This window comes from Calonectris borealis, chromosome 25, assembly GCF_964195595.1.
Source record: "Calonectris borealis chromosome 25, bCalBor7.hap1.2, whole genome shotgun sequence".
Lineage (NCBI taxonomy): Eukaryota > Metazoa > Chordata > Aves > Procellariiformes > Procellariidae > Calonectris > Calonectris borealis.
Genome location: NC_134336.1, coordinates 8,627,699 through 8,648,596, shown reverse-complemented (window position 1 = coordinate 8,648,596; position 20,898 = coordinate 8,627,699). Strand labels below are relative to the sequence as shown.

The 20,898-nt window shown below is 44.9% G+C and overlaps 1 protein-coding gene across 1 annotated transcript in view; it reads right to left on the bottom strand.

Annotated features, from left to right (window-relative positions):
* Positions 1–1,011: 1,011 nt before the first annotated feature.
* Positions 1,012–20,898, bottom strand: part of LOC142093014 (E3 ubiquitin-protein ligase RBBP6-like) — a 47,588-nt gene continuing 27,701 nt past the window's right edge. Inside the window, 2 exon segments of the mRNA XM_075173879.1 lie at positions 1,012–1,017; positions 2,834–3,887. Coding sequence (XP_075029980.1) covers positions 1,012–1,017; positions 2,834–3,887 — 1,060 coding nt within the window.

Here is a 20,898-nt window from a genome sequence, read left to right as displayed (position 1 = left end):
CCTAATGCTACCCGTAAACCCTACGCATAACACTACGACCTCACCCTAATACTAACTCTAACCGCAATACCGAACCCTAACTCTAACCCTGAACCCCAATCCTAACCCTAAACCCTAACCCTAAACTTAACCCTAACACTAACCCTAAACCTAACCCTAATGCTACCCATAAACCCTACGCATAACACTACGACCTCACCCTAAACCTAACACTGAACCCTAACTCTAACCCTTAACTCCAGTCCTAAGCCTAACTCTAACCTTAACCCTAACCCTACCCCTAAACCTAACACTTAACCCTAACCCTAACCCTAACACTTAACCCTAAATCGAACACTTAACCCTAACCCTAACCTAACCTTAAGCCTAACCTGAATCATAAAGCTCTAACCCTAATGCTAACCCTAACCCCGAACCCTAACCCTAATCCCAAACCCTAACCCTGAACCCCAACCCTAACCTTAACGTAATGACCCTAACCCTAACTCTAACCCTAACCCTAATGCTACCCGTAAACCCTAACTGTAACAGTAAGACCTCACCCTTATACTAACGCTAACCCCAATACCGAACCCTAACCCTAACCCTGAACCCAATCCTAAACCCTAACCCTAACCTTAACGCTAACACTAACCCTAAACCTAACCCTAACGCTACCTGTAAACCCTAAGCGTAACATTAAGACCTCACCCTAACCCTAACACTGAATCCTAACTCTAACCCTTAACTCTAATCCTAACCCTAACTCTAACCTTAACCCTAACCCTACCCCTAAACCTAACACTTAACCCTAACCCTAAGCCTAACACTTAAGCCTAAACTGAACACTTAACCCTAACCCTAACCTAACCTTAAGCCTAACCTGAATCATAAAGCTAACCCTAGCCCTAACCCTAACCCTAAGGCGAAACCTCACCCTAAAACAAAATCCTAACGCTAACCCTAAACCCAAACCGTAACCCTAACCCTAACATCAAACCATAACACTAACACTTTGGCAGAACCCTAATGTTAAACCTAAAGGGAACCATAAAACTAACCCTCACATAACACCGAACCCCTAATTCTAACTGTAACCCTACTGCTAACTCAACCTCAAACCGTAATCTTAAGATATCACCATAACCCTACCCCTACCCCTACCCCTAACCCTAAAACTAAACCCTAACCCTAACGCTAAGCCTATCCCTAACTGTAACCCTACGCCCTAACCCTAATGCTAACCCTAACCCTAAAACGAAACCATAACCCTATCCCTAACACTAAACCTGAACCATAATCCTAACCCCAACGATAACCCTAGGCCTAACCCTAACCCAAACCATAACCCTAACCTTAACCCCTAATCCTAATTTTAAGCCCTAACCCTGATGCTAATCCTAACCCCGACCCCTAATCGTAATCCCGAACCCTAACCCTGAACCCCAACCTGAACCCTAATGACCCTAACCCTAACTCTAACCCTGACCCTAACGCTACCCCAAACCTAATACCGTAACCATAACACCTCACCCTAAACCTAATGCGAAACCTAATCCTAAAATTAAACTGCAACCCTAACCCTAAACCTAATCCTAATACTTAATGCTAACCCTAACCAAAACTGAAATCCTAACCCATAAGCATAAACCCAACCGTAACCCCTAACCCTAACCCAACCCCTAACCATAACCCTACTGATAAGCCCTAACCCTAATGCTAACCCTAACCCCAAACCCTAACCCGTATCCCAAACTATAACCCTAACCCTGAACCCCAGCCCTAGCTCTAACCTTAACCCTAACCCTAACCCTAACTCCAAACCCTAATGATAAGCCCTAACCTTAATCTTAACTCTACACCAAACCCTAATCCATATCCCGAACTCTAACCCTAAACCTGAACCTCAGCCCTAACACTAACCTTAAACCTAACACTAACTTTACCCTAACCTTAACCCTAAACCCTAACCCAAACCCTAACCCTAACCCTAAACCTAACCCTAACCCTAACCATAACCCTAAGCCCTAACCCCTAACCCTAACCCTAACCCTAACCATAACCCTAAGCCCTAACCCTAACCCTAACCCTAAACCTAACCCTAAAATGAAACCCTAACCCGATCCCTAACCCTAAACCCAAACCATAATCCTAACCCCAACCCTATCCCTAAACCTAACGATAACCCTAAGCCTAACCCTAAACCTAACCCTAACCCTAACCTTAAACCTAACCCCAACCCCAACCCCTAACGATAACCCTAATGATAAGCCCTAACTCTAATTCTAAGCCTAACCCCAACCCATGTCCCGAACTCTAACCCTAACCCTGAACCCCAGTCCTAACTCTTACCTTAACCCTAACCCTAACCCTAACCCTAACCCTAACCCTAACCCTAACCCTAAACCTAAAACTAAACCCTAATCCTAAACCCTAACCCAAACCCTAACCCTAACCCTAAAACTAACCCTAAAATGAAACCCTAACCCGATCCCTAACCCTAAACCCAAACCATAATCCTAACCCCAACCCTATCCCTAACCCTAACGATAACCCTAAGCCTAACCCTAAACTTAACCCTAACCCTAACCTTAAACCTAACCCCTGCCCCTAACCATAACCCTAATGATAAGCCCTAACCCTAATGTTAACCCTAACCCTAAACCTAACCCTCACCGTAACACTAAGCCCTAACCCTAACCCTAACCCTAAACTTAATCACAAACACCTATAACTGATGCAAATGAGCAATATCAGGGCAGCAAGTCAGGTTCTTTAAATCCTTGCTTTCTCTCTTCCCTTCTCTCTTCTTGCTTTCTCTCTTCCGTTCGAGGAGATTTCCGTTCGAGGAAGCTTTAGCTAGTTTTATTATATTGTCTGTCTTAGGAGGAACAGCCACTTCTACTTTCCGCTTTGTCTTGTCAATTTTTGCTTTTGGCTTATCCTTCTCTTTTTTCTCCTTTTCAGACATCGGTTTGAAAACAATAGAATCTGCTTCCATAGGCTCATCTCTCACAGGGGTGGCATCATCTCTGCTTGGGACCATGAACAGGGAGTCCATTTTAACGTCTTCTGCTGGAACTGGCTCTCTTGGTTTTCTCGCACCTGCTAACAACTCAGCATTGGGAAATCCTTCATCCTCATCCCTTTTTCTTCTCTTTTCATGCTTATTTCCTTGGCCATCTCCCAGTGGATTTTTCACCTCCTTCTCTTTTGATTTTGTAGGATCCTTGATGCCATGGCTCTCTCTTTCAGAAGGTTTTTCAGGGTAATTTCCAGCTATATTGTGATTTTGGGGGCTCTGCCAAGCAGGATAATCCTCCCTACGTCCCCGAGCATATGGTGAATTCTCTTGTCTGGTCCCAGGTGGACCAAACCTACCTGGAGAAAAGTTCTCTCTGTTTACTGGAGGGTGAGGTTGAGCGCCAACAACATAGCCCTTGTAAAACTTTCCATGCCATTCTCTGTAGTTCCTTTCCCATTCCCTGTACCTTGCCTTTTCAAATGGATCTCTAAAGTCAAGAGATCTGCCAGAGTAAGCTTTCAGCTCATATGGTGGAACTTCTCTGTATCTGTTAAAATACTCCCTTCCTCCTTCCCCTTGAGGTATAGTCTGTTTAGTGGGAGACTGGCCTCTAAATACTGGAGACCTTGACCGTGAATGGCATCTTCTGTGTGGGGGTGACCTTGACCTTGAACGCTGATAACCGTGTGACCTTGACCTAGAACGATAGTTACGCCTCTTCCCTTTGCCTCTTCTTGGATACGGCGGCGATCGCGAGTAGGAACGAGAATGGGAACGACTAAATGGTCGAGAGTAGGAGCGAGAGCGGGAAGAACCTGATCTTCATGTGGAGCAGGTAGACGAACTTGTAGAGTAAGGGGAAGCACTATAAGGAGACTTGGACCTGAAAAAAACCACAACACACAAGAAAAGAAATGAAGTTAATTCAAAACAGTCATTGTCCCCAATTTTTTTCCTCCCAAATTTGGTTTGGGTTTTTTCTCCTCTCCATACGCTTATGTCAAAGCTTCTTTCAGCTGCTGACATAATGCTACTGCAAATTGAGGAATTTGATAAAATTTTTCAATTCCATTTGTCTTGTTTTAGTTATGCATGTTTACTACCTGCAACGAAAAATTCTATTGGAAAAAACACTGTCATTTTTCCTTATGTCAGATGCACTTTAGTGTAACTGCAGTCCGATATGCTGTTGAAATACAAACATGAAAAACAAGGCAACTTCATTGAGCCAAATACTTCCTCCTCTTTAAGTCTCCGTTGTTCTCTGTAAAACTCCTCCCTAGATAAGGGAGGCCAATGGCATCCTGCCAACATAAGCATTTTTCTCCCTGCTTTCTGTTCATTAGAGACTACGCTCATTTCCTGATCCTCATACTTGCCTTCCACATCCTCACCCCCAACAGTTCATTCAGTCTTCTCTCCTTATACTCGGCTTTGCACCTGTGGATGGAGGCTGCCCACACTTGAAAGAGACTCCCATCTCCCGTGGGCCAAGCGCCCACTGCTCCTCTGCCACTCCTTGATACACTTAATACATCACACTCCTGATCTTCCAAGCACTGCACAGATATTAACTAACCTTCTCTGGAACTTCTTTTAACTTCTTCCACATACGCTTCCTATGTTGTTGCCTCATCATGAGGTATTTGGCCTGGTCCTGTCCCTGAATTGTTGTTTTCTTGCTGACTGACTTGGAGATATCAGACAACCTGTGGGATGGATCCTGGTTTTTCTTTTGATTTACCTTTAAGATTTTATAAACACAATGCACTCTTACAATCTGTCTATAACAAACATATAGCGAAAGGAAGGACTAGCTTGACGCTGCAGTAATAGGTAAAACAGCCTCCTCTCTCTCCAACTGAGAGAAAGCGTCTTGGCTATGTGAGATGACTAAATTGAAGAAATGCAAAATTGTCATAAAAGAACAGTGTTGACTTTTCCAACCATTTGCTCATTCAGTATCAACTAAGTTGTTAAAAAAAAAATGTTGGAGGCTGATTCCTATTGGGAAATCAATTTCTTCAGCCCTATTCAGCCAGTAATGGAAAAGGTGGCTTTCCATCTGATCCTTTAATTATCTTTAATTTTTATAGGTAATTATGGTTTCCTCAAAAAGCGTTCATTTTTCAGAGTCCTGTTTTCAGTCATGTACCGGAGTTTTATTTTAAATAGCCTTAGTGGAAGCACAGATGCCCTTTGTAAAAGCCAATTCAAATGAAGCCATTTAAAAATTAATTACCACTTGGATTCTCCACAACTGTCTGTGCATACTTGCTTCATTATAAATCAGCTGTTGTATAAGTTATGCGTTATACAGCCTCTTTTAACAGGTGACAAGGGGTCATCTATTGAATTTCTGTAGAATACTTACACTTCCCAGCCTGGTCTGCCACCTGCTGAGCGAACTGGACTGGCTCTCATTGGATGACCTTTTGGAGTGGGGAGAGGAAAAAGAAAGAAATCCCATTCAGTTCCTCTGAAGGTAATTTTTTTAAAGAAATTCTGAAGTTACAGTTACTTACCAGTTGTGGGTATTGCTTGTCCTTGGGGGCCCAGAAGACTTGGTAATGCTGGTTGTCTTTGTACGGGAACCTGATAGACATCTCAAAAAACCATTAGTAGGCTTGAGTTCTGAAGGTTTGAACCAACTCTCCCGTGGAGAAGAATGTGGATTAAATGCCGAACTATCCGTTTGTTGCAGACCACAGTAAGTCACCAGAGTTGGCTATATCATTTTCTATGAGAGAAATGAATCCCACCTCTCCTTTGCCAGAGGGTAAATGTAAATTGCAGGCTCAGGGTAAAGTTAGTCTCCGAGTAACTACGTTTTATAAATGGAAGAAGTCTATGTTACAGCTCCTACAAAACGAGATCCATGACAGAAACACAGAAGTGCTACCAAGTGCGTTTTAAAACAGCCACTCGTGTCAGCACACAGCAGTATTTTCTTAGTTTATAGCAACAGGAAAACTTCAGTCTGTTTCACACATGGGATTTGATAAAAGTCAGAGGGGGCGGAAATCTCAGTCCAACAGCTACTTGTTAAATTTTGCAAGAAGCCTTTGAAACATAAACCAAAAGCAAAACGAGCTTTCAGAGAGAACGACTCCACTGCAAACACTACTGAAATGTTTTGCAGAAATACAGATTCTTAGCATACCACACGTTTAACCAACTTCCAGGGGCAGGAACAGTAGGACCACCCTATTTTAATATTCAAAAGTATCACAGATTCTATGGTTAAGCACAATGACAGTGCTTCCTGCCCCGTAATTACAGATGCTGGCCAACTTGGTTGCATAGCCACTCAGACATGCACGCATGGTTTCTCTCGCTCACTTTTTGGCCAGTCCAATTAATTCCATACTTACGCATTAATAGTTGGTATTGCGTATTTTCCAGTGTTGGTCAGCATAGCACCCTTTGTATTGGGGTCTTTCACCTCCATCATGAAACTCCTTGGAATTCCTGTGCTCTTTAATTCTGGGAACAGGCTCAACATTTTTGTCCTGTTAAGAAAAGAAATGCAGACATATCTCCTTTTAAGACCCACACTTAAAATGACATTTCAATGATTATTTTAAGCAGCAAAAGCCTTTAATCCTCTCCTTTTACCTAGCATAAGGGTTGCTCGACTAAAATACTTATTTTCCTAAATGAATATAGCCAGGATGTTCCAAAGGCTTGAGCAGTGTTTTGAACTCATTCCATTCTCTGGCCTAAGTTCAGGTTCTTTAAGGGTGAAATATCCCTTAGCTCACCATCCACTCAGAAAAGAGATACAAACCCGCTCCTCCTCCAAAGCGCAATTCAGAGCACAAATATTCAATAGATGGGGTCAACAGAAACATCTTGGTTTTACATGAAATACTAAAAACTGTGAACTGTCATTAAACACAGTTAAAACCAGAAACATTTCCAGTAATATTGAAATGTATAAAAATATGCATGAAAGTTCACAGAGCAAGATCTGTGGACATACTTAATGTCTATGACCTAGAAAAAAGAAAAGTTTACATTTATAATGCCAGGTTTCCCTTGGATTTTGAAGGGCTTTGCAACATTGCCATATGAACCTCTGTCTTTCACCCCAAGAGAAACAATTCTTAATATGAGTATTCATGGATTTGTTACGTAACTGCCAAGGTAAAAAAATGAAAAGCTAAGGAACACCAGAAGTCCCCCACAGTCTTACCCCATTTGTTGGGCAGTTCTTTATATAGTCGCCAGGTTTTCCGCAACGAAAGCAAGCATATGATGGTGGAGGTGGACCCCAGGGTTTCTGCATGTAACTAAAAGGGTTTGGGGCAAAGAAGAAAAAGGTATGCACGTGTCTCTCTCGTTAAAACAAACTTCTCTACAATTTTTCCATAATCTTCAAAGAACAGATTTGACATTATCAACACTTACGTGATTGGATCATATTCCTGGCAAGACTGTAGCATCATAGCCTTTATTTTATCTTCTTCGGAAGCACTGGCTTCAGCCAGATTGGCAGTCTGTTTAACGGGTAATTATTTGACACATACATTAGAAACACATTTAAGCCCACACTGCCAAAGAGAACACCACTCACCCAACCCTGTAAAGAGCAGCACAACGCCAGCTGAGGTTGCATGAAAACAGCTGCTTATATGAAACAGAGTTGTCCAAAAGATGTTCTGGGGAGTCCTTACATCATTACAGGCTGTTTATGTGCCTGTTAACCTACTTGAAAAGAGCATTCCTGGCCACTCAAAACCTTAGGCTCTTCATGTTCCCCCCCACGAACTTCTTCATAGGAAGCAATTTAACTACAATAAGCAAAACCTGCAGTTTTTTCCAGTTGACCGTGTCCTTTTAACATACAAATTGTAATATAAACGTTATGCAGAACTGGATCTTCAAGTTATTGAAGGCAGCTGATTTTTTTAAAGTAGTATTTGTTCAAATGTTTTTATTACACACTAGTACAGATACAAGCAGGGTCTAAGGGAGTGACTGTAAATGATTTGGACCCTCAAGCACCTATCATTCAGATCAACCACTCATGGTTTTGGTTTTAGATGCATTCATTCACAAAAGCAACCAGCTTGTTTCAGCATTTTGTTAAAGGGCTGTTTCATATACACAGCTTTTTCTCAACTGTAACATAATCCAGATCGACATCTATGAAATCATTTCCATTAACATTTACAGAAGACTTTACAGATACTTGACTAATTTGTTTGAACCCAAGCCGTTTACAAAACACATCCAAAACCCACAAGACATTACTAGGAATAGACCAAAATTCAATATGGCATTTAATGCATAATAAAACAGAAAACTTTTTACAACACATTGCCTCCATGCTAAGCCAGTCTGCACTGAGGAGGTTAGAGTAAGGAACCGTTTGGAGCTGCTTTATCTTATGTTCCTCTATTTTTCTGAAATACTTACATTTTCTCAAAAGCTTAAATATGTACACCACTTGGACAGTTTTTCACATTTTAGAGTAAAACTTCACCTGAGTTTACAGAACCAAGGACATGTTTAGGGACAGCGCTAACAGAGACCAATTTCTCCTGGTGGCTACCTTCCAAACTATTTTTTTTTTCTTACCAAATGTCCACAATTTAATTTCTGCAGTGAGAGAGGGAAGAAGTTACCAGTGGGAAGAGATTTTTCTTTCTGGGAAAGGAACTCCAGCCTTTATTTTCAGAAGAAAGAACTAGCTCCTCTGCGTTAAGCCCTGCCTTCTCTAATCTTTGTAACTTTAAAGACTAGTAATTTCATTGGCTAGCACTATGCCTTTTCACAAAGTGCAATCCCTAGTGCTTTCCCAGACAAAGTTACATGTTGTTGAGCAAAAAATGCAAGCAGTTCCATAGCAAAACATGGCATTACAACAGTTTCAGAAGGTCACGTTTGCTAATACGCCACACATACGCATCAGTATTTTCCTGTAAACAATTAGGTACATTTACACAATTTACACAGTCTGCGATCAAACAAATTAGATTGTGTTGTCCACTGTATATATACTACAGTGTATGAAATTGTGCAGCATTCAAAGCATGGATCTATAACTGTAGTGCCTAGAAATTCAAAAATAGCCATGCAGTTGTCCGTGTTCCAGAAACGCTTCTATTTTGGCTCTTGCAAACCCCCCCTGAAATGTCCGTCACTTACAGCCAATTAAATTCTTCTGTGAAAATTGTGTTAGTTTCCAATGCAAAATGAACGAAAAGTATGAAAAACGGTAAACAGCTTCTGAAGTGCTTCTTCTTTGTGTCTTGAAGATGAGTAATACTGCAACATTACGTTGCGGCTGATAAGGTCCTCCCCCTTCTATCTTCCCAAGCTGGCAACTACTCTTTACCAGGATAGTATCAAAATATACACACATTTTAAAGTTAAAAGAAATACTTTAAATTATTAAAAATTAAATTAAAGGTTTGTTCACATGACAACAGTTATCCAGCTATAGATCACAGTATAAGATTTAAAAATACAAAGCAAACACTTTTTTTTTAAGAATATATATGTACCTTAGTCAGCTGGGCCAGAGAAATAGATGCAGAAGAGTCATCAATCTGTTCACAAAAAATTAAACTCATATTCAAGTTCTACAATCAAAAACAGAGCAATAGTTAACCTCTACTGTAGTCTGACAGTCTGCACTATATCCTCCGAGTGTCACTGAAAGAGCCATTTCCAACCTAGTGTAGTTGGTATTTGTTCGAAACAAAGTCCAAACCTGTGACAGCTTAAGAGTGCCTATGTGGTTAAGGAGAAGAAGCTAAACTAACCAAACCCGCTGGAGATCAACTTCTTGCTCCAGAATATCTCAGAGAGGGACCCTTGTCAAATGCTCACAGCTGCTTAAAAGTCGAAGGGGTAAGGAAGCTATCAATTTTCAGCTAAAAAGGATTTTAAAAAAATATTTATTTGAGAAGGAAGCATCACTACAGGAAACTTCTTTTCAGTGTGGTTTGTAAACTAATCAGCCAAGTATTTCCTTGTGTTACTTATTTCTGTTTTAGCAGCAGAACGACAGTGTCTTCAAACCTGAAGAAAAACGCTGCCCCTTTTCCAAATGTAAATTCAAAGTGGCAGTATCCTAAAGAAAAGCTTAGCCTTTGGGAAATTAAAGCAGCATCCAGCCCTGAAGTCACCCAGATCCAAAAATGTACTGCAGGCGGAGGTTAAGAAAAATGACAGGGATTTTACCCTTTACAAATGCACCCGGCTCTAACCTTGTGCCAAAATTTGTACACTGGGTTTTACGTATTTTCATTTGCAGACAAACTATTAAACTAAACTGCTTCGTCTGATAAAGCGGAAAGGTCAAATGTAGAACTTTAGAATACCACTTTGTGTAGCAACGATATTTAAATTCACAGCAATCTATTAAAGACAGTTATGCACTCAGAGGGGCCCAAACAATATCACTTCAATTATACAGTTTCAGGAACAAATACCCAGGTCTTTAAGGACATGAAAAGGAAGCATTTAGCTGCACAGAACTGTCCTCAAAACGTGTGGGACGTGTTGGTTTTGGTATTTGTTTGAACCCCCAAGTCAAAAGTAAGAAACAGTACCAAGTTTAACAATAATGGTTTCTCAGTGGTTTTTGATAACATTTTCAAAAACCATGTTCAGTTGTGCAAACCTTGAACCTACGTGATCTAAAAACGATTGTACATTATCTGTACAACACAAAGTCATTCAGGAAATAGTCTAGCATATCCAGTATGAAATACTATGCATTACTAGGCACAAACACCAATATTCACATGAGATAGAACTGTGCCAATGATGGCATTACTCCGTTTCTACTATGCTGAATCAAATACATTGTATTTACAACATATGCTATGTTTTACTGGAAAATGTATTCAGTTAATGTTTGGAAAATTAATCCAAGGCTACCTTAAGTGCAGCGTGCAGCAAAAAGTGTGAGATTGTGTTTTTACATACTGCTTTTGATGTTCCACTTACTGGCTCAGTTTGACTTCTAGAAGAAGAAATAAAGGTGATCAGAACTTCAAATACAGCACTTGTACCAAAAACAGAAAGCACTGAAAACAGATTATAAAACCTGAACGTCAAAACTTTATGTTCTGATAGTCTAGTGAATGTGGAAATTTATTCATATACATAAACCGTTCTCTCTTGGTACATTCAGTGCAACTAAAAAAACCCCCCAGAATCCCATTTCTACTTTGTCACAAATTACTCTAAGGCTTACAGATATAGAACACAACAGTGCAAGGGGAAGTCCTCAGATAGTTTGTCTCTGCTACGTAAGTATCAAAACCAGGAAGTCTGTACTACAGTTTTGTGTTCATAAATAATCAACCATCAAAATACGAAGGTAACTTTAGCCAATCTGTGTATCGCTAGTATTACAAATAGGTACCAGATAGAGTCCTTTAGTTTCTAAGAAAGAACAGCGATAGTCTAGACACTTCCAAGTGCACGTTTACTTAAGTGAAAAAAATCAGTCATCTGACAAATAACAACAATGTCAGCAGCATCATCTTTAGAACAGTGTTTCTCTGTGGAAGCCCAAGCACTGTGTTCAGATATCTTAGCCATGAAAGTGCCAAAACACTAAATGTGTTACATATGCTGTATGGACTAAAAACAGTAGTAGAAATGTCACCTGAAAGCAGGTCCTAGGCCTTTGTGCGATTTAGGAGACCTGTGACAGAAAAAAAAGGTCTTGGTTGCCAGAATTTGCTTCAAGATAATCTTGAAAATGCTACGATATTTTAGGAAATATTTATTAAATTTGAAAACTTGCTGAGATTCCACATACTCATTGATCTGTATCTGCACGCTACTCGTCATGAATCAGCCATGCAACCATTGATATCGTTAACAAACAATTCACACATCATCCAAAGTGTCCCATGAGCAGAGGCAATTCAAAGGCTGCTGTGCAATTGGTGTACAAATAGAAAGGCGCATGCTCCCTGCCACTGCTAGAACACCACCAGGCTCGCAAGGACAGCCACGTACCTCCTGAAGTTGAGGAAGGACAAGGACATCCTTTAGATTACCACAGCATGGATTCTTCATACATTTACCTTCAAGAGCGTACTAAAAGGAGAGTAACGCATTTTTGAAGGCCTCTCCACCATTACAGCATACATTCATCATTCCCAAACATTCACCACTCTACCAGTTGTTTCTGCAATGTTCACAGCTGAAAGACTAGAAAGCTAATCTGCCTGGTTAATTTTCAACGCTAGAACAGCAGTGCCGTTCCTTCCTTATCCCCTTATACATACAGGTATGTATTTGACCTTTGATGCTAGCAGCATCTATCCTCTCATTTTAGGGCAGCATTACAATACTGTGTGTATTGTAGAGGTGGAGAGGGTGCCCGAAACAGAGGATGCACTGACAAGACAGCACTAAGCAGACATGTTTAAATTAACCCCCAAAACAAGGCCACGTTTATGAGCACAGTGCTGCGGTGTCCAGAATTACTAGAGAGTGCCTGAAAACACTGCAACAACTACTGCAGGAATACGCCCAAAGTTGAGATGCAGAGCCACATAAATTCAGGGTTTTTTGCTTGCAGATGCCTCGCGGGTACCGGGAGGCTGCTGTACTCTTTGTTCGAGACACAGTGTAACTCATCCGTCTACTTGATTTATTGAGAACCAACATTAGAAAGACATGGCAAAACCACAAGCTAATAATACCTACTAATTGTGGTGGAGAGACCTATCTTTAAGGCGGCTGGAAAACATGACCGTTCAAACAATGCTAATGTAGCTGATATAGAACTGGACGGTATGAATACATAAATGACAGCAGTAATCCTCTAGTCAGCATTGCGTTGGAATAGCTGTAATTTTAATCAATACACCTGATTCTCTGTCCTCCGTAAATCTTAGGAATACAGAACCAAAACCCGGAGCACAGATACCAGCTTAGGGTAAAAACAGACGTAGCAAGATAACTAGTAACATTTGGTAATGTGCTAAACTGCTTACTGAGTTTCAAGTTTGGAAAGGATTAACTATTCCTTCATCGTACTTGCACAAAAGGCAATACACGTTAGGATATTGTTCTTTTTCTCTTGCCTGAAACGGACATTGTCTTGAGGAAACGCATAGGAATCGCTTACGAATGGAACTTCTTGTTTGCATCGTTCGCCAACTGGTAAACGTTGGTCTTTCCTCTATAGCTAGTATGCAAAAAACCCAGATTCGGGGCATAAGAATACCTGCCATATCCCCCCCAAATGCCAGAAACAGTCAAACACTGAGAATCAGACTCTTCTGAGACGGGAACAAAGTATGCGTTTACACTACAATGCGTATCTGTCTTTACTATAAAAGCCATAAAAGCAAACACATATAATAAGGAATCTCTGCACGTCGAGGAAACAGGATCTACAACTTGGGTCTCAGAACAACCAACCCCAAGAACAAACCCAATAGAATAATCTTAAAAGTTACCATGGTTGGAGTTCGAACCCCATGTCCCAGCAGGCCTAAAAATGTAAGTCCACTTTCGGACAGATACATTAAAATCTACCCCATGCCAACAAAAATTAACAGCAGCTTTAACAAGAAAGAATGCCTCTGTAAACTAATATCCATAAAAAAAGTTAACACACTGAAACCCCTAACAAAGAATACAATGCTTTATGGATACTTACATAACATCGGTTTTGCCGGTAGCTTTAACTCCTCCAACAGGGATTCTTCTAACAATTACCGATGAGTTCTTAGGAATCAGGGCATTCTCATCTGTGTATTCTGAAAACAACACAAATACAGAGAAAAACATCAGTCAATTTGTAAGAATGCATGTTCATATGTAATTACGTAGCACTTTGCAGAATTCCTTTACAGATACAAAAGCAAAATTTTATATGTAACATCACGCTTTTATCGTCTCAACACACTAACAGTATATTTCAAGAAATCTTGGGGTTTGAGAATCAAACACAAGCAGCAAAATCTTTTTCCTTTTTTTAAAACAGTTTGAATGCCAACAGCAAAATGGACTCAAAGGTCACTAAAGGAGAGTCTGCTAATGCACGAGGTTCTTTCCTGACCTAGCTTAAAGTTGCTTTTGCTTCCGTTAGGCTACAAAACCCATAGATCTTTGGAGAAAAACAAACCGCAGCAAAGTCTCCCCTGCCTAAACCAGATTCTAAAGTCTGACTAGCTTGCCCTGCCACCAAACAGGCACTTAGCTAAAGCACGAGAACTCTGCGCCATTGCTTTCATAGCTGTTAACTAAAAACCAGTCACCTGTGCTGCCAGTGCTCAAGCCTGACAGAACACAGAAGAGAGCCTGCCGCCTCTGCCTGTTTCTTGGAGCTTAATCCATCAACAACCACACTTCTCAGCTGCTCAGGGCTTTACGTTTAAATGGAAACAGAACTGGCAGTACTAGAATTTGGATCACAGACATTTTGGGGTTTTTTTGAGCTTGCTTTCACAAGTAGGGCAGAATTGGCTCAAACTCAAGTGGTATCTCCCCTCTTAAGCTAATCATCTAGTTTGAATTAACCAAAGGGACGTGAATTCGTTCGATCGATTCCCTTTTTGCAGAGCAGAGAGGCCCAAACGAAATTACTTAGGAAGACAGCCTTGAAAAGCCTTTCAGGAACAGCGTGTGCCTGAAGCTCTCCATGCTTTGCCTTGGCTTACACCCTGTTAGTCTTCTGAAGAGGAGGAAAGCCTTCTGACCTTTTACATCAGGCCCAAACAAAAAAACCAACTACCTGAGACACTTGGACTGAGTAAGCTTAAAATGCAAAGATCTCTCCATGAGAATGCTTTTTCTATTGTACTTACACAAGCTGGATAGGACTGAATATTTTAAAGCACTATCAGCAGGCATCCCCTGTAATCTGCCTACAGTTTTAAATATTCAAAGCCCTTACCTTTGCAGAGCGAATCAGAACAATGGTCTGAAAACCAAAGATACTGTATACCTCGTCAAGCCCTGTCAGGTGGCATCCCTAAGACCCCTAACCTTGTGCTGTTAAGGCTCTTCACAGACACTCTCCTGAAAATAGTTTAAGTATCTGTAGACAAACAGCAAGCTTTAGGTCCAACCACTTGAAAGGCTAGGGCTGAAGTTACAGTTACCGCAGTGTACATACTACTCTGTTTAAGTTTTAACACATGAAACAGGAAGAGGAAAAAAAACACTAGTACACATTTTAAAGAAAAGCCTGTTGTAAGAGTGTCACAGAACCACGGGGCGGGGGGGGGGGGGAGGGGGGAAGAAATGTAATGTTTAAGGAATGAAAACACTTTACAAGTCTTTTTATTTCTGAAAAGTCACATCCCAATGTCTTTAATCACATTCAAACTTATCGAGATGGCAGATTACCAAACTGAAATATCCTACTAAGTAATACGAAACCATTATCATCTCTAAGAATCAAGCACCATTTGTTAGATTTAAAAGAATTTATGATGTCTCCAAGAACATTTCTTATGTATATCCACCATAAATGTTCTGCCATAAAACTTCAGTACTGTCCTGATACGGTTAACATGTAGTACAGGAAAAAAAAACCACCGTTAGAAACGAATGATGAAATGATGCTCGATAGCATCTGAATGACCATGTCTTTGGTGTGGAAAAGAAGTTATATTAACAAGAAATTCCAAAGTATAGTTTAGATACGGAGAACACTCATGCGCAAGACGGCTTTCAAGGGTCTGCACAGATTTTAACTCACAGATACGCTCCTGATCCAAAATGTTGCTAGTGGGCAGTTTCTATCACTTTCAGCTTTCTCACCACATTTCAAAGAAATCTGGCAAGTTGGTTATTACAAGATATGCTCCCACATTTCCTTCTCATTTTACCTAGAAGAATTCCAGGAAACCAAAGCTTTTGTAAGCGCCGTATGTCACACATCAACCACGTACTCTTCTACGCCTAGCTCCATGTCTACAACACAGATCTGAAGGTAGTTGTCAGAACAGCAACTACAGAAGAACAGCTCTGTGAGGCCCCCAACACAAGTCACAGCTACCGATGGTGGCCGAATCGCATTATGGCTTCCCACCCCACTTAATGCCCAGCGCCGCTTGCCCTCCCGGTCCCACCGCACGCTGGCGGGATGGGCCCCAGCCTGACTCACGCTACGTGGGGATGACCCACAAAGAGCAGAGCGCGGCTCCCACAGGCCACGGCCGACGCAGGGTGGTCTGCACCTTCTTTGGTCTGGGCGTTGGTGATCTGCAGGTCGCAGCTGGCCGCCTTCAGCTCCTCGCGGCCCATCATCTGGTGCTTGAGGTCACACAGGGAGATGTGGAGGCCGTTGAAGGTGACCATGTCATGGTTCAGCTTGGAGGCGAACTTGTAGTGGACGCACGACATGGTTGGGGCCAGGAGGTGCCTGCTCCGTGATGGCGTCTACCGCGGGAGACAGCGTCGCGGCCGCTGTGCCAGGTGAGGGCCCGCGGCGGTTCCTCCTCCACCGAGGAGGCCAGGGCAAGCAGCGCGGGCTGAGCTCGAGCGGGCCGGCGGCGCTCAGAGGCTGCGGCGCTCCGCCATGGCCTTCCTGGCCGACAACCGCACGGGCCGCTGCGAGCGTGTCACTGTGCACACGCAATGGCACACTGCACCCCCCCCCGCGCCTCACGTGTCCCAGCGCATTATGACAAAAGGCCCGCGTCACGTGGGCGTGGCGGCCCCGCGCTCTTCATCCTAACACCAAGCGCCCCCGAGGGGAGGGGGGGCCCGTCAGCCCCGGGCCTGTCACCACCCCGGGCCGCTGGTTTCCCTGCTGTCCCCTGGCCTGTCACCACCCGGTGTCCTGCCACCCCCCAGGCCTGTCACTGCCTGGTGTCCCTCCTGTCACCCCCCAGGCCTGTCCCTGCCCAGTGTCCCTCCTGTCACCCCCCTAGGCCGTCACCACCTGATGTCCCTCCTGTCACCCCCCAGGCCTGTCACTGCCCGGTGTCCCTCCTGTCACCCCCCGGGCCCATCAGCGCCTGGTGTCCTGTCACCCCCCAGGCTGTCACCACCTGGTGACCCTCCTGTCACCCCCCAGGCTGTCACCACCTGGTGTCCCTCCTGTCACCCCCCAGGCTGTCACCACCTGGTGTCCCTCCTGTCACCCCCCAGGCTGTCACCACCTGGTGTCCCCTCCTGTCAGCAGCCAGCCAGGGCAAGACAGCCTGGGGCAGATGCAGCGGGCTTGGCCGTGTGGCGCTCGGCTGCCCGCGGTGCAGGGCCGGCAAAGGGAGGGGACATCTCAGGGTGCTTGAGTGTATCTGGTGGCACTCATGGAAAGTTCAGTCAAAGCAGCCAATGACCACTTATGTTTATGGCCACAGACCAGTCCCCTGCCCCCATTTTTTAACTCCTCCCTCTCTGCCTTTAGCCCATCACTATTTTTTGCTTTCTCTTTCTCTGTCTCTCTCCCTGTCTGTAGTTTCTAATTCCTCCCTGTCTGTCCTATAGCCTGCTGCTATTTTTCCCTTTCTCTCCATCGCTTTCTCCTGCTCCCTCTCCTTCTCGTTTTTCTATCGCCGTGTCCTGCTTCCTGGCCTTATCTTAATGTTAGGGTTAGGGGCTAGGGTTAGGGTTAGGCTTAGGGTATCGTTAGGGCTAGGGTTAGGGTCGGGGTTAGGATTATGGTTCGGGTTTAGGGTTAGGGATAGGCTTAGGGTTTCGTTTTAGGGTTAGGCTTAGGGCTTAGGGCTTAGAAGTAAAACTGTCCCAAGCACTTACGCCTCCATCAAGGACCACATGCTCTGAGGCTTGTGATGACTGTTGGATGGCTTTCCCTCCCCCCGATGGAAACACCTCTCAGTTCTCTGTGCTCACACCAGGGAAGGAAAGGCAATACACCCCCATATCTAAAGGCATGGCACTCCAAGCAAAGGTAACGTTTCGTTTCTTTAGATGAACTGCCTGGCCAGTTACAACACCTGCTTATACTGACTTCATCCACCCTTACCCGCAAAAAATTGTGACAGGCTGCGTCAGCGTGGAGAGTCAGGTGAACTTTGACGCGCACACTGCTACCATAGGACTGGATTTTTAACCTATTTACATTTATCCGTCGCTTTGAAGCTGCCCAAGGGTCAGCATGCCCTTGCTACTGGAGGTTCTTGCTCTGTGCAGGCACTAAGGAAGACATTTCTGGTGACAGATTATTTCTAACGGGTAAAGCACAGCAGAACACACTGTTTATGAGCTGCTGAGAATCGTCCCCCAGGCATAGCAGGAACAACGGCAAAGCTTGTATATTTAAGATGCATTTGAGTTACATTACCATTAAAATACACCACCACCAGACAGTGCTCTAGACGGAAGGCTGACATCAGTGTACAAGGACAGTCCCTTCTGGACATCTCGCTCCTGGGCAGAAATCCTAGAGACTTCCTTTAAGGACAGAAATCCAAAGAGCTACAATAAGCCTTTTAAATTCAGCACAGCAAACAAAAAGCAAACAAACAAAAAATGTCAGGAAACCCCTGAGGCACTGATGAGGAACACAAGGTCTCCCCTTGAGTCCACTACCCCTCACAAGACTTACTCAAAATTACTCAGTTGCTTACTCAGAAGCAATAACCAACAAGCCATGTACCCTTGGGGAAGCCCTTGTCCTTCTGTGCCGCTGGTGGCATCCCACCATTTCTTTGGGAGTCCACACAAATTCAGAAGTACACTTAGTCCTCCGGCAGTCATTACCTATGGACCCGAACTCCTCCCACACCCCAGAAGTGGCTGTCGGTCGTCTGGCAGTCATTCTCCACAAACTGCAAGCCCTCCATACCTAACCACCTCCCTAGTGACTCAGTGGAAATGAGCTGGAACACAAGAGAAGTGACACTGCCCAGCCCGGTCACACAGATTAGACCACAAACGGTGGTTACAAGACAGAAAATGCAACACAAACCACAAGGACAGCAAAAAAACAAGCAGAAGACACGTCACACAAAAACCAAAGACCCCTATCCAAACCCTAAAAATGCAAGCAAGCTACAAAAGGACTTTCCAAAAAAAAGACCACCCAGAACACAACATAAGGCAAAACCAACCCAACCCCAGGAACCCAGCGCTTGCAAACCCAGATCCTGACCATAACAATAACATGCTTTAATCCTAAGTCGCGTAAACTCCCATAACCCTCAAACCCCATAACCCTAGCACGCTGGAACCCTAGCGCCCCATATCCCTAGCACATTGTAGCCCCAAGATATCAAAACATTGAACACAAACTCCCTGGAGGTCTCTCTCTTCAGGTGGCCCCAGATCTCAGACACCACAACTCTGAAGTGGGGGTGCCCACCGTGCCCAAGTGGAAGATCCACCAGGACAGCACCAGCATCCATCTTCACATCATCCGTCACGCCCTGAAAAAGTGCCCAGGCTGGAGACTCCTGGGGAGAAAGGCGGAGGCACTCGGAGACTTTGAACCGGCCAGCCATGGCCACAGGGCTTCAGCTCATCATGTCTGTGTCAGAGCCACCAGGCAGGTGACCCCGTCCCCCCTGCGAAGACCCCTTGGGGTAGCCGTACCCAGCACCAGCTGGCTGGATACGGCCTTTGCTCTCTGGGGAGGTGCTCCCTGGGCGCAGGGTCTCTCACGGGGGAACTCACAGCTCACCTGGGCTGCTCTGCGGCCACCGGACGCCTTTGCTGTCAGGTGGCTCTCAGCACCTCTCTGCCAACGGCTGTCACCTCCCTGCGGGACGCTCTCCAGCGCACGGTCCGTCTCCACTGGGTCTCCCTGGGGACAAAGATCGGAAGGGAGGGATGGGGTTTGCTCTGTCCCCGTTCCCAGGGTGCTTCAGGAGAGACCTGCCACCCCCAAATGAGCTGTCTGACGTGGACACCACAGACCAGCTGCAGACGTGGGTCAGCACGGTGGCGGGGAGTGGGCAAGATGTCCTGCGGAGCCCCCGGCGCTGGCAGAAAGCAGAGCTGGAGACAACGGGGAGAAGCCCCAGGCAGCCGGCAGCTGGCAGTGGGGCCTGGCAGGGAGCAGCGCCCGCAGAAATGCCCGGCTCCTGGAGCCTCGGCCCCAGGGCTGCAGCCTCGGCACCTCCTGGGGCTTCGCTGGGAAAAACCAGGCAGGGGTGACCCTGACAGCCCGCACACGTACCTGGCCCCGGGAGCTGGCAGCCTGTCCCTGTGCCCATCGCTGCCACGGGATCCAGGAAGCAGCGCCCCAGCCCTGGCGTGGCCCTGAGCCGCCGCTCAGGCCAGGCAGCAGGAAGCTGCGCCCCATGGCATGCTGGGAGCTGTAGGCCCGGGGCACGGGCTGCCGGGCGGCCATGTTGGTTCCCGGGGCATGCCGGGAGCTGTAGGCCTGGGGCACGGGGCTGCTGGGCGGCCATGTTGGTCTTGGGAGGTGCGGGCTCTGCTCCAGCTGCGGCCCAGCTGAGGTGAGGACAGGCACGCAGGTGGAGCTACCGAAGAGGAAGGGAGGAGAGGACAGACGGACAGAGAAAGAAGTGCTTGAACTGTAACATTTGCCTGGCAGTGCAGAGAGCGGGAGCTGCAGTGAGTCCCAGCCCCTTGGGGCCGTGTCACCCCTCTTCTGCATCGCAGTCCCTCCCAGCCCCCCCCTCCCATTTCCCTCTGTGTCATTTTTTTCACTTCCCCATACCTCTCTTCTTCTATTGCTGTGTTCTGCTCCCCGTCCTCTCTTCTCCAAGTCCCTCTTTCCCTGTCGCTCTACCCGCCCCTGTCTTTTTCTTGCTGCCCCTCCCTCCTGCTCCCTGTCCCTCTTTTTGCCTTCCTCTGTCTCTGCCCTGCAGCACATTGCTGTTGTTTCTTCTCTGTCTCTTTGTCCTGGTCTGCATCCCGCTCTGTTTTTCACAGTCTCTCTGGCCTGTTCCCTGTCGTGAGTTGTCTCTCTCTGCCTGTATGTCCCGCTCCCTGTCCTTGTCTTCCCTTCTCCCTCC